General features: G+C 45.7%; 1 protein-coding gene across 1 annotated transcript in view; it reads left to right on the top strand.

Moving 5' to 3' along the window:
- Window positions 1–13,494, top strand: part of TMCC3 (transmembrane and coiled-coil domain family 3) — a 144,723-nt gene extending 131,229 nt beyond the window's left edge. Inside the window, exons 3-4 of the mRNA XM_082256976.1 lie at window positions 10,709–10,844; window positions 12,606–13,494. Of these exons, the coding sequence (XP_082113102.1) occupies window positions 10,709–10,844; window positions 12,606–12,908 (439 nt within the window). The 3' untranslated portion in view covers window positions 12,909–13,494. The remainder of the gene's footprint in view (window positions 1–10,708; window positions 10,845–12,605) is intronic.
- Window positions 13,495–13,938: the final 444 nt, after the last annotated feature.

The raw sequence follows: 13,938 nt of genomic DNA on the forward strand, positions 1-13,938 counted from the left end.
ATCTGGTATATAACCCCCTCTCTGCTCTAGGTAATCAGTTTTAATCTGTCTAGTCAGGAGTAATGACCTAAGCTCCCAGCTGGGATCTCTGGTCTAAGCAATTTTCTCCTTCCTTGCCTCTTTTTTGGTTTTCTCTACAATCAACGGCTGGGGCTGGGCGACGGGCTGGATAATCTAGATCCAGTGGTAACCCCCCCAGCCCATCCAGCGAGCATTTGCAGACTGCAGCTACGCGCTAGGTCGGCTGTGACATAGCCTCACAGATAGAGGCTGGCTCGCGAGTTAAACGTCTCGCAGGGTCAACTACGTCCAGGCTTGGGTCTGAGTCGCAGCGGTCCCTTCAGTGGTGGAGTTCTGTCTGGAGTGTTACCAGCGCCATGGAAGAGTAAGTACAGCCCCCCTCTCTCCTTTTTTGGTGGTTTCCTTTGGGGTGGACACGGGTAACCTCCAGGAACGGTCGGAACTGCCTGCTGGTTCCCTCCTCCCATCCTTAAATCCCTCACTGAGCTGGGCTTCTCCCACTCCCTTTCCCCCCTATCTGGATCTGGAGTCTAGTGGGGGTTCCAGTGCAGAAAATGCAGCAGAAACTCCTGGGGTCTGCCCCACTTTCCACACTCTGTAAGGGTCCTGGGACAGTGTGTCCCACCCTGGTAGTCTGGAGGAGTCCCAGTGTAGGAGACTCCTAGGTGCATGTCCTGCTGTTTGCAGTGTGGGTATAGTGCAGGGGGGTCCTAGTGCTGAGACTGGTGCAGAGTGCACGGCGGGTCACCCCTAAACTTGTGTCCTACCTTCGGAGGGGGTCCCCTTGCAGAGGGTGCAGGAAACATCCTGGCAGCATGCTTTAGTGTTTCTAGCTGATGGTGGCCATTTTCCCTTAGTCTGGCTGGTCTCCGGTTTGCGGCCATGTTTGTGTAGCCTGATGTCACGGGGGCCATTTTAGTCTGGGAGATGCTGGAGACAACTAAAGCCTCATGGGGATGCCAAAGCTCCTCCTCAGTTTTCTCTTTCTGTGCCCAGGACATATGAACAGGGATAGCGTCCTTGATGACACTGGGTTCGAATTCTCAGCGCTCCTCCGGTCGGTAGGGTTAGTCTTTGGGGGTCCCTGTTATCTCTCTCTCTGCTTAAACTACGGACTTGACCATGGCCTCCAGGCTCTGAGGAAGAGGCACGGCCTCGAAACGCGTCAGCCCTCTGCTTCCAGTAAAGGACGTTGATCTTCTGGCAAGAGCCAGATATATGGAATTGATGTGCCTGAATTTTACGATTGTTTGTGAGTAGCTGATTTTTATCTTTATTTAAATAAACTCGCTGAGGATAATGCGCTAGGCTGGTGCGCCCTCTTCTTTGCTTTGTATTTTCAGTGTTTGGTCGACCGCCCTGGTCGTAAGGGGCAGCAAAGCCTAGCCATCATGGATGCCTAATATTAGCACGAGTTCCGGGATTGAGGCAGCCTGAGGACCAGGTTCCGAGCGCAGGAAAAAAGGGGGTGCTATATAGCACTCATCTTCTTTTGGGTACCTTGAGCCTTGAGGGGATCCCTTAGTGGTGCCAAAAGATTGTTTTTTTTATACTGCAAGGTCTTCTTTGTATTTTGGAGCCTCAGGGTCACATCTTCCCCACTAACCCCTTCATGCAGGTGGCAGGTCCCTTAGAACCCCAGCTTCCCATGGTTGCACTGACGGCAGTCCTTAGTGTCCTGGGTGGAAGTGGCATATGAGCAATGGCCCTGGAGGAAGCATCCCCTGCCTTCCCTTGCTCAGTCTGTCTCATCTGATTCTGAGCCAGATGCTGCCGTAGACGCGGCCTGTCCAGGGGGACCTAATATCACACCCCTTGATCCATCCGATAGTGAGGATAATTCCTCCATGGTCGCAGCAGCCAATGAAAAACCACTGGTAGATGCACTTATCACTGCAGTGCGTGAGGCTTTAAAGATGGAGGATGTGGCTGTGTCATTTGGTACGCATAAGTCGCATCATACTCCAAAGGGGTTTCCTTATGTGCCTTATTTTGACAGGTTTTCCGCTAAGGAATGGTAACAACCAAAATTACCCTTTTATGGTCCCCAAACATTTTGCTGTAAGTTACGCTTTTGAGGAGTCCCTTTTTAAAAAGTGGAAAAGGCGGACCCTCCTGTTTTCAGGTTGAATGAAGCTTTCATGATCCCAGTAGAGGAATCCCCATCCAGGACATGGCTGACAAAGCAGAGCCTGTTTACTATGGCTGGTTCAGCATTGCGGCCAGTCTTTGCCTCAGCCCTGGTGTCTTTGACCCTAACTGAATTGAGGGGGGGGGGGGGGGGTTGAGCAGGTTCCTGCGGCTTATGTTGATTTAGCGGACCAGTTGGTCCATGGGCTGCAGTTTTATTTGTGATGCAGCTTTGGATACAGATCCTGTACTGTCCAAACTTTCTGTCTCAGTTTCAGCGGTGGTGATTAGGCTTAACAATTGGTCCGCAGACCAAGTCTCTAAGAAAGCTTACATCTTAATCTGCACTTTGAAGGCAATTGCTTGTTTGGGGCTACCCTGGATGACATTAAGGGTATCACGAGGGGGGGGGGGGGAAAGAGTACTTTCTTGTCACAGTCAAGGAAAGGGAAGGAGCCTTGCCGCAAATGAGGATCCCCCTCCTCAGCCCATAGAAAATCCTTTTGTGCTTCTGGGGCGAAGAATAAGGGAAATGGATCTTTTAAATCTTCCCCAGGAGGTTCCAAGCAACCTTTGTCTGGTAAGCCTAGAGCTAGCTTCCCCGGACCAGCAGACAAGACTCCTTCAGCATGAAGGTCTGCCCTCACTAGTTATTGGGGTGGGGGGGACATCTTTCAGCCCCGTGGACTTCTTTAGCGAACGTCAAGGAGATCTGCAAAATTTTTCTTTTGGGGGTACCCAGAAAGGGGGACAAAGCGTGTCCTTTCAGGGTTTTTAGGTCCTTAGTCTCCTTGTGTGGATTTAATAACTGCAAAGGTTCAGCTGATATCTGCACTACCTAAGGTCCTCCCTATCCCTGTCCAGGGAATTGATTTACCTAGGTCTGATTCTAATTCTGACCAGGGTGGTCCTTTCTCTGGACAAACTTTAGTAATCACAGGCCGTGATTTACAGCTGCTGTCACACAGATGGTTTTCTCTCCCAGTTTGTGGTGAGATCACGGGTGTCTCTGGCAGACGCCGCAGGCATCCAAGGGCCACGATAAGGCCAGTATCATCCTTGGCTCAGGCTTTTTCCACAGTTCCTGTGAGGAATCAAGAGCGAGGCTCTTCCAATCATCCTGGTGGCTGTAAATGTCCCTTGGGGGCTTCCTCTCAGAGAAGACCAGTTGTCCCAAGGGCTGATCTACCATCCTGCTTTAGTCGCTGGTTTAAATGGCTTAGCTATTTAAAGCCAGGTACTGAGGGATACAGGTCTGTCTGGATCAGTGATCCCTACTATAGTGAAGGTGAGGAAGTAGTCTTCAAAGCAAGATATACCATCAATTGTGAAAAGCGTACATTTCTTGGTGTGAGCCAATTGACGCTCATCCTCTAGCCTTTTCTGTGGCTCAGATCTTAATCTTTCTTCAACAGGGCGTTGATCAGAAGTTGGCCTTAAGTACCATCAAGGGCCAGGTGTCTGCCCTTGCAACCCCTAGCCACGCACTCTTTAGTTCGTACCTTAGTTTAGGGGGTTCGACATGTGGCTCCACCTGTAAGGTCTCTTTTGCCGCCATGGGATTTAAATGTAGTACTTTCGGTTCTGCAGGATATTGGAATTGGCGGCATTATCCTCTCGCAGTCCCTATTTCGTGGTCCATAAGGATAAAAAGTGGTTCTTCGTGAAGACATTGTGTTGCCTTCCTTGTGTCCCAAGCCAGGTCATCCCAAGGAATTTGCTTTTCATACCCTGGATGTGGTTTGTGCGATTCGGGTGTATCTGGCAGCTACGGAGTCCTTTTTGGAGGTCACTCGCTTTTTGTGGTTACAAGCGGACCAAGAAAAGGGCTGGCCACTTCTTCGGCTACCATCTCGGTGACTCAGGCCTATTCCATTAAAGGTCAGGTTCCACCTTTCCCTTTCACGGCGCATTCTACTCGGCCGCTGAGTGCTTCTTGGGCCGTCTGTCACCAGGCTTCAATATCGCAAGTTTGCAAGGCAGCAAATTGGTTGTCGGTGCATACCTGCACAAAATTCAATAAGGTAGATACTTTGGCATCTGCAGATGCTTCTTTTGGCCGCAAAGTTTTGCAGGCTGCTGCTTAAGAGGGGCTGTTCCCTCTTGAGGGGTGTTTCTCTTTAAACTTTTATTTTTTCAGACGGGGCTTCTGTGACCCCGGTTAAGGCTCCTGTGTCCTGGTTAGGGGGTCTTATGTTTAGTCTTGCATTATTTTGCCCCACCCCTTATTTTCTTTTTATCATTGCTTTAGGACGTCCCACTAGTTATGATTTATGGAGAGCGGTGTCTGTCGAACGTAAAATAAATTTCTCGGAGTTTGACGGGCACAGCACACACCCCTCTATGAAGTTCTGATACTGCTTTCTACTAAACTGATTACCTAGCCCATGAGCGTAGCCAGGTGTTTTTTGTTCTGCCTAGTCCTACTCCTGGAGGAGGCAATATAACTCACTAGTTATGATCTTGGTGGTCTTTCGGGGGTGGATGTGGGCCCCTACCTGGGATGGTCGGACCCCTGGGTTCCCCTCCATCCCCCCCCCCGCCCCGCCCCTCTAAACAGTCACGGTGGGTCTTTTGACTGTATCCCTTAAGGAGTCTGAGTACGTAGGCAATCCCACCTGTGGTGGACTCTCAGATCACCAGGCTGAATAAATTCACCAGAATTTTGGTGGAGGAGTCTCCAGTTTGTAAAGGATCCTTTTGACAGGAAAGCCGAGACTTTGGTCCACCACATGTTTACTGTGGCCGGTTTTGTCCTTAGGCCGGTGTTCACCATAGCATTGCTGTCCCTGACTTTCTTGAGTGGGCAAAGCTTTAGTGTCAGGATCTGGAGGGGGAAAAGCTTCCACCTGTCTTTGCAGAACTGGTGGACTATTTGGTCCAGGGGTTGCAGTTAGTCTGTGATGCCTCTCTGGATGCGGCTCCCTTAGTCTCTGGGCTGTCTGTGACAGCAATGATCCTCTGGCGCATGATATGGCTAATATACTGGTCTGTGGACCAGACTTTCCAGAACGCCTTATGTGATCTTCCCTTTGTGGGGAATCGCCTGTTTGGAGTCTCCCTGGAAGGACCGCCTCTGGAGGTTCCACGAGGACCTGGTCCGGTATGCCGAAAGTGGGTCCTTCCAGACCTGCAGACAAGCACTCTTCTGCCTGAAGGGGCGCCATCACCTGTATTTAGGTAAGGGGAGGAGGTCTTTGGTTCCTTCTGTACCCGTGGACCTCCTTGATTCAAGACAAGTGGGTCCATGAGCTGATTCGGTTTGGCTAAAAGATCGAGTTTTTTCGGTTTTCTCCTCCAGAGAGTTTCTTTCCTTCAAACCTGCATTTATCTGCAGACCGCCTGCAAGGTCTATTCGGTGTGGTGTAAAACTTGACACTACAAGGGGTGATTGTTCTGGTCTCCGAATTGGAACATTTTTTTTCATGGGTTTTTTTCAAACAGGTTTGCAAATTCCAGGAAGGAAAGCGAGGTACGTCCAATCTTGGACCTTAAACTCTGAACTGCTTTGTGCGGGTACAGATGTTTTGAATGGAGTCCATTCGTACGGTAGTGGTATCCCTACATCAGGGGGCCTCTATCGATATTAAGGATGCTTGTCTTCATATTCCGATATGTCGGTCATTCGCACTTCCTCTGCTTGCAGTGGGCAAGGAGCATTATCAATGGGTCTCATCTCAGCCCCTCGGGTTTTCAGAAGTGTTGGCATTGTTGCACCAGCGGGGGAATTGCAGTACTAGAGGACCTGGATGATCATCTTCGAGCAGAGTCTCCAACTGCTCTAACAGACAACTGGGAGATTACTGTGCGGACTCTGCAGGAGTTTGGTTGGAAATTGAATTTCCAGGTGTTGGCTCTGGTTCCGTCCAGCTAGTTGGACTATCTGGGTCTGTTCTGGACTCTGCCTCAGCCAGGGTGTTCCTCCCACGGGACGAGTTCCAAAATCTGTCCACACAAGACCTCTGCAAAGAGATTTTTGCCATGTGGGGCAAGAATCCACAGTCTCTAGACAGTCTGATCCTGTTGAGCCGGGGTACGAGAGGGTCCCTGATTTAGTGTCTTCGCTCTCCGGCGTTTTGACAGGGTAAATCTTCCTTCCACTGTACTGAACGGTGGTCACCATGGATGCCAGGCTGTTGGAGTGGGGTGGTGTTTTTTTGGCACAGATTGTGCTCAAGGGGTCTGAACTCAGAGTACCGATCGATAAACTGGACATTTCTTCCGGAGGTGTTTTCATTAGTTGTGTCTCAGGTGGGGAACTCCCGAATTGGTCCTGTTGGCCTCTTGTCTCAACAGGAAGGTGCTTGGGTTTGTGGCATGGTCTCTGGATCCTCTGGCCGACGCCACAGATGCACTGGTGGCTCTTTTGGGGCCGGTATCGTCTGATATACATCTTTCCTCTTCTAGAACTTCTGCCAAGACTCCTGCATAGGCTCGAGGCAGAAGGGATTACGGCCATCCTAGTGGCTCCAGACTGGCCTCGCCGGTCTTGGTACGCAGATCTGATTCGGTTGATCGTTGATGCTCCTTAGAGACTTCCTCTTAGAGGAGATCTGTTGGCTCAAGGGCCAATCTACCATCTTGCTTTATAGTCGCTGGCTTTAACGGCTTGGCTGTCCGAAGCCAGGTGCTGAAGGCTAGAAGGATGTCTAAATCAGTAGTGATCATGCTGCTGCAAGCTAGTAAATCTACATCTAGGTAGATTTACAATCACGTTTGAAGAGCGTACTTCGCGGATGTGAATCTCTTGGGGTTCAACCCCCCTCCTTTTCAGTGACTCGGAGTTTGGCTTCCTCCAACGAGGTGTTGAGCAGCGTCTACCCTCGGGTACCATCAGGGGCCAGGTTCATTCTTGGCTGTTTGCTTTCATCATCCTTTGGCTATGCTTCTGTGGTTCGCACTTTTGTTCAAGGGGTTCGCCACTTGGCTCCCCCAGTGTGGTCTCCATTGTCCTCGTGGGATCTCAACTTGGTGCTGTCAGTTCTTAAGTAACCGATGTTGGAACATATTCACGAGATTCCTCTGCTTACATTGTCCCAGAAGGTAGCCTTCTTGGTGGCTTTTTCTTCTGCACTGAGGGTACGGAGCTGGCAGCTTGTCTTGTCGTTCACCTTACTTGGCTGTTCACAGAGGTGCTTTGTCTCTGCCAGTTGTTCCTTCCTAAGGTCGTCTCTGGTTTCCATTTAAATAAAGATATTGTATTGCCTTCCTTGTGTCTTAAGCCTAAGCACACCAAAGAGATTGCCTTACATTCTTTGGATGTGTTTCGGGCAACCGGGGTGTACCTGGTGGTTACCGTTCCATAAATACGGTTCCCTATTTATCCCTACGGATGGACCCATAAGGGGCTGGTCACGTCTGCTATGACTATTTCCAGATGGATCAGGCAGACAGTGGTGCAGGCCTATTCCATTAAGGGTCAGGATCCTGCTTTCCCTGTTGAGGCACATTCTACGAGGGTGCTTAGTATCCCTTGGCCCTTCCATCATCAGGCGTCAGTGGTGCAGGTTTGCGAGACGGCCACCTGGTCGTCCGTGCACAAAATTTTATAAGGTGGATGTGTTGGCATCTGCGGATGCTTGCTTTGGCCGCAAGGTTCTGCAGGCTGCTGTTGGAGAGGATTAATCCTCTTTGAGGGTGTATTTTTTTTTTTTTTTTTTTTTTTTTTTTTTGTCAGGTGAGCTCCAGTCATTCCTGGTTGGGCTCCTGTTTTACCTGGTTGGCTATATTTAGCCTTTGGGAAGTATGTTTATTGCTGTGTTCTTCCCACCCCTCATGTTGACACTGCTTTGGGATGTCCCAAGGGTCAAGAAGATATGGAGCTGTGTCCATCAGTGAACGAAAGAGAAAACTGGATTTTTGTCTTACCATAAAATCCTTTTCTCTGATGTTCATTGACGGACACAGAACCCACCCCTCTATTGGATACCAGGAAGTGGGAGTATACCTCCTGGGACTGCCCTAATAGGCATAGTCAAACTTTTTTTTTTCCTCCTAGTGTCTTACTCCTATAGGGGGCAGCTTAAACCCAAGAGTCAATTAGATATGGAGTGGTGTCTGTCAAACCTCAGAGAAAAAGATTTTACCATAAGACAAAAATCCCAGGTTCTCCCCCCCCCCCCCCCCCCACACACAGAGCTTTCTTTTGGTGATACTTAATCACAACTGGGTTTTTGTTTTTTGCAATATATAAATGAAAAAAAAAAATTGATTTAATTTTGTTTAAAAAAAAAAAAAAAAAGCAATATTTTCTACTTTGCTATAAAACCTATCCAACAAAAATTTCTTCAGTTTATGCCAAAATGTATTCTGCTAGCTGCCTGCAGTAAAAGTACTGTGGGCGATCGGCAGGTGGTTAAATTAACCTGTCAGCCTTTTTAAACATTTAAATCTAAGTCCTGCCTAAACCTGGCCATACATGCTTTATTTTGTTTGACCTGTGGGCTGAATAGAAGAAAATGGATTTCTCAATCCAGTGCAGATGGATGAATCTGTGCTGTCTTCTATTGTATTCTGATGGCTGACACCCACAGCTGCCAAACTACCCGAACTACAGCTGTTTGGCTGCAGTCACTATTCAGCTGACAAATTTCTGCCTAGCTCCCCCGATCGTCACAAAGTTGGTCAAGCTGGGTGATGTTGGCAGAGCTACCATAGAACAAATATTGGATGATTCCTTTTTTTTTTTTTTATTTATTTATTTTTTTTGCTTGTGCCTTTTTGTTAGCCAGCCTTTTGGGACCTCGGTGTTGGGCCCTGCCCAGCAGAGATCAATCCCATCCGCTGCCTAATGAAAATACAGGTTGTTTTCTTGGTAGGTTCATCTCAGTCCAAAAGTCAGGAAAGTTGAGGTAGTATTGTAGCAAGGATCTAGAAGAAGGCACCATAGTCTTTTTCTGCCCAATAAAACTTTAACAGAGGAAGTGTTGTTATAAATACTGATCTGATTGCTCCTTACACTCTCTGCATTTAAAATATCTAGAGCAGATTCTTACACTGAACTATGCCTTTTCTCAACATAAGTATGATATAAAGCTTACATTTTTACATGCAAAATTATTTCTATCCAGAAGTAGGATAGCATATTAACTCCCAATGTATGTTTGTCTTTTAACCACTTAAGCCCCGGAAGATTTTACCCCCTTCCTGACCAGGGGGTATTTTGCGATTCGGCACTGCGTGACTTTAACGGACAATTGCGCGGTCGTGCGACGCTGTACCTAAACGAATTTGGCGTCCTTTTTTTCCCACAAACAGAGCTTTCTTTTGGCGGTATTTGATCACCTGTGCGATTTTTTGATCACGCGCTATAAACAAAAAAAGAGCGTAAATTTTGCAAAAATAGCAATATTTTTCCCTTTTTTTTATATGAAATTCCCCCAAAAATAAATGTAAAAATCAAAATTTTTTAATATTTTCGGCCAATTTGTTTTATGCTACCTATGTTTGGTAAAAAAAATCGCAAAAAGCGTATTTTGATTGGTTTGCGCAAAAGTTATTGCGTTTACTAACAAAGGGAAAGATTTTTGTCATTTTTGTTGTTTTTTTTTTTAACGCGTAATGGCGGCGATCTGCGATTTTTTTTGCGGTACTGCGACAATGCGGCGGACAGATCGGACCCTTGACTGACATTTTTGACACTTTTGGGGTTACCAGTGACATTTCTACAGTAATCAGTGCTATATATATGCACTGTTACTGTAAAAATACACTGGTAGTGAAGGGGTTAACTTTATTTGAGAGGGAGGGGCTGTGTGTGTCCCTAGGGGCGTGATTCTAACTGTGATTGGCTGGGGCTTCAACTGTATGCAGAGTGATCAATGGATCTACATAGTAGATCCATGTGATCATCTCTCATACAGAGAGGAGAATGACAGGCAGCTTGTTTACACAAGCTGCCTGACTTTCTCCCTCTCCCCCATTGATCGCAGAGTGGCCGGCGGCGATCGGGTCCGCCGGTCACACGCGCGGGGGGGTCCGTGACCACGCGGGAGCGGGAGCGCGCCTCCGGCGGCGCGCGCTCGCTCCCTAAACCCTCACAGGCGAGCGACGTAGCCCTACGTCACTTTGCCTGTGAGGGGCTGACCGCCGACGTAGATAGTCGTGCGGCGGTCGGCAAGTGGTTAAGTGACATTCTGCATCATACCATATGAAATGTTTGTCTGCAAAAACATATGGAGAGTTTTTTACTTTGAAAGATAGCACTGAAAATCTGTGTTTCTGTTTTAGAATCTGTATTTTTATTGAAATTTATTTGCCATGTGTGTAAAGTAAAGTTTTTGTAACCACCAATTAGAAACATTTTCTTTCAGCTACTGAAGATAAAAAAATTGGGTATAGAGGATATCTTGGTCTGTTTTTCTTAGTAGTTGACCCTTTTTAGGCAGAACATTTCAGTAAGCGTTTGCTTCGTGAGTGCCTCTGAATAGAACCATGCAGCTATGGCCTGGTTTGTGTAGAAAAAGACCTAAAACTTCAACTGTGCAACTGGTCACCTTCTTAATCTTAAAGAACATGAATTCTACCATTTTATTGACCTCTCATTGATCTTTCTTAGGTATGAAAGACTTGAGGACCAGCTCAATGATCTGACTGACCTTCACCAGCATGAGACAACAAATTTAAAACAGGATCTGGCAAGCATTGAAGAAAAGGTGGCTTATCAGGCTTATGAAAGGTCCAGGGATATGCAGGTAATTGTTAATCAGATACTAGTTTAAAATTGTGTTTGAGTAGCAGCTGCTTTCTGATGGTGTCAAATCAATGGAATATTGTTCATGCAAAAAAAACACACCCTTTAAAGTGATAACACAATATGTGTATAAAAGCACAACCATTCCAAAAGTGTGATCTTTACTTAATACCACTTCCTTCTCTGGAACTTGAGCCACTTCAATACTGGGCACTTTTACCCACTTCCTGCCCAGGCCAATTTTCCAGTGTTTGTCACACTTTAAATGACAAATGTGCGGTCATGCAAAACTCTACCCAAATTTCAAATTTTTTTTTTTTTTTTTCCAGACAGAGCTTTCCTTTGGTGGTATTTAATCCCCACTGGGTTATTTATTTCATGCCAAACAAAAAAAGGCCACAAATTTTGAAAAACCTTTTTTCTTAGTTTCTGTTATAAAATTATGAAAATAAGTAATTTTGCTTCTTCACTGATGTGGGCTGATGAGGCTGCACTGATGGGCACTGACTGGAACGATTGGGGCTGCACTTATAATCAGGGCACTGATGATCAGTGCCCTAATTATCAGTGTTAATGTGCCCTGTCAGACTTGCTGGTTATCGGCTCTCCTTTCCTTACGCTGTGACAACGCATGAGGAAAGGAATGCTGATAGCCGGCAAGTTTTACATGTGATCAGCAGTGATTGGACACAGCTGATCCCATGGTAAAGGGCCACTGTGATTGGCCCTTTACCACGATCTGTGATCAGTGTGCACGATACACTCCCAATGGGGCACGCAGGAGGAGTGTTCTGGGTGGATGTCCATGGATGTCCTCCCAAAACAAGAGCAATGCTGTAGCCGTGGTATTGAGGTGGTTAACTCACCTTTGTAACAGCGGGTCACACATTACTCTTTGCTCATAAGCCAAATCACCATAATCCTCTGCATCAGATTCCCAGATCTCAGCAGGATGAACGTAGCACATTTGGTTCAAGTAAGCACTAAAGGGGAAAATTGATGTGTGATGCTCTTTATTAAAAAATACATGAAGAAAACATACTTGCACATCAGAGTGCTGTACAGCACAATAAAAATTGTTTTCAGAGGTCACATAAGTACACACATTCTGCTGCTCTCTGACTAGCTGGTGCTGTACAATACAGAGACAGGGATCAGTGGGACACTCAGGATGAAGGGACTGGAGGGTGCTATACCCACGAGAACGCTGCCAGATGCTGTCAAATGAAAGCCCGCTCCACTGTGATATCAGTCAGGAAATGTTTGCTGATTGCAGGGATGTAGTTCAGGGAGGTCCTCCCTTTTCTCAGCCTACCTAGGAACTACCCATGATGAATAAAAAGCCCAGAGCACTCCCGGGTAAGGTAAAGGCAGCCATAGACTAACTGAGTCTCGGCTTTTTCAACACTGACTGTGTTGATGGGGGAATAGAGAGCTTTTCTTTCCTGCAACCTGTGATTGCAGGAAAGAAATTTGCTCTGTCTATGGCCTGCATAAGTATAACCAGGATCTATGTATAAAAACTACTTTAAAAAGCCAAAAATAAGAGACCATGGAGAGTAGAAAATGTGCTTCTACCAAATGATATATAATACAAACTACATCACAAAAATTAGACTAAAGTGTTGCAAAATCCAGAGCAGACCTCAGTTGTAGCGGTCTGGCTAGGTTTACAGTTTATAGTGTGACTTGTATAGATTTCATAGTGATGACATGCTAATCAACAGTTTTATATTAACTGTATTTTTAATTTCTTTAATAGGAAGCTTTGGAATCCTGCCAGACCCGTGTCTCCAAACTGGAGCTCCACCAGCAAGAACAGTTAGCTGTGCAGTCTGAAACGGTGAATGCCAAAGTACTTTTAGGCAAATGTATAAACATACTTGTGGCCTTAATCACTGTTGTTCTGGTTTGTGTGTCAACTATCGCAAAGTTCACAGCACCAATGATGAAGAGCCGTTTCCACATCTTTTGCACTTTTTTTGCAGTGACACTGTTTGCAATTTTTTGTAAAAACTGGGACAACGTAGTATGTGCTATAGAACGGGTTATCTTGTCAAGGTGAACAGCCCCTCCTGCCTGTATGAACAAACTTCCTGTAGGGACTCGAAAATGCCTTTTTTAAGTGGATTTATTTCTACATTTGTAGACTTTGTAGACTGTTTATTTGAACCACTCTCGGCATGCTTACATTCATATGTTGCCTTAACGTTGCATAAATGGATTCCTTTCTGTGACAGCTATGAGGAGATGAACCATTAAAGGTGGATATTCTCTATGTATGAAGCATCAACAATCCTTGTTTGTCCTGTGGATCTCTAGTGTGCATACCTTTGCTTGATGTACAGTTCATTTGGCCTACCAAAACTTCTCTTGGTTACTGAATTAAGTTATCAGGTTTAGGAAAAGAAACTCAATGGAATGTTTGTTGTAAATACATGTATTTGTGACTTGTTTTTCCATTAACAGAATGTATAAATCCATAATGCTATATAATGAAATCAAAACTTGAATGTTGTCAACACTGTTATACAGGCGGTCATGTTATGTGTTATTTAGTATAACGGCATGAAAGTAAATTGAGGTATCGAAGAAGGTGCTTTGATCCCATAAAATGACATGGTCTAAAACCAGATCCTCTCATTTATTTTGTTTTGCTGCATAATATTGAAAAAAAATAACTATAATAATAATAAAAAAATAAATATATATATATATATATATATATATATATATATATATATATATATATATATATCCTGGCAAAAAAGTCACACACTTAATATTTTGTTGGCTTTAATTACGGCAGGCATTTGCTGTGGCATTATTTCCATAAGCTTCTGCAATGTCACAAGATTTATTTCCGTCCAGTGTTGCATTAATTTTTCACCAAGTTTTTGTATTGATGATGGGAGAGTCGGACCACTGCGCAAAGCTTTCTGCAGCACATCCCAAAGGTTCTCAATGGGGTTAAGTTCTGGATTCTGGTGGCCAATCCATATGTGAAAATGGTGTCTCATGCTCCCTGAACCACTTTTTCACAATTTGAGCCCGATGAATCCTGGCATTGTCATCTTGAAATACACCCATGACAT

The sequence above is a fragment of the Pelophylax lessonae genome, assembly GCF_965119305.1.
Source record: "Pelophylax lessonae genome assembly, chromosome: 4".
Lineage (NCBI taxonomy): Eukaryota > Metazoa > Chordata > Amphibia > Anura > Ranidae > Pelophylax > Pelophylax lessonae.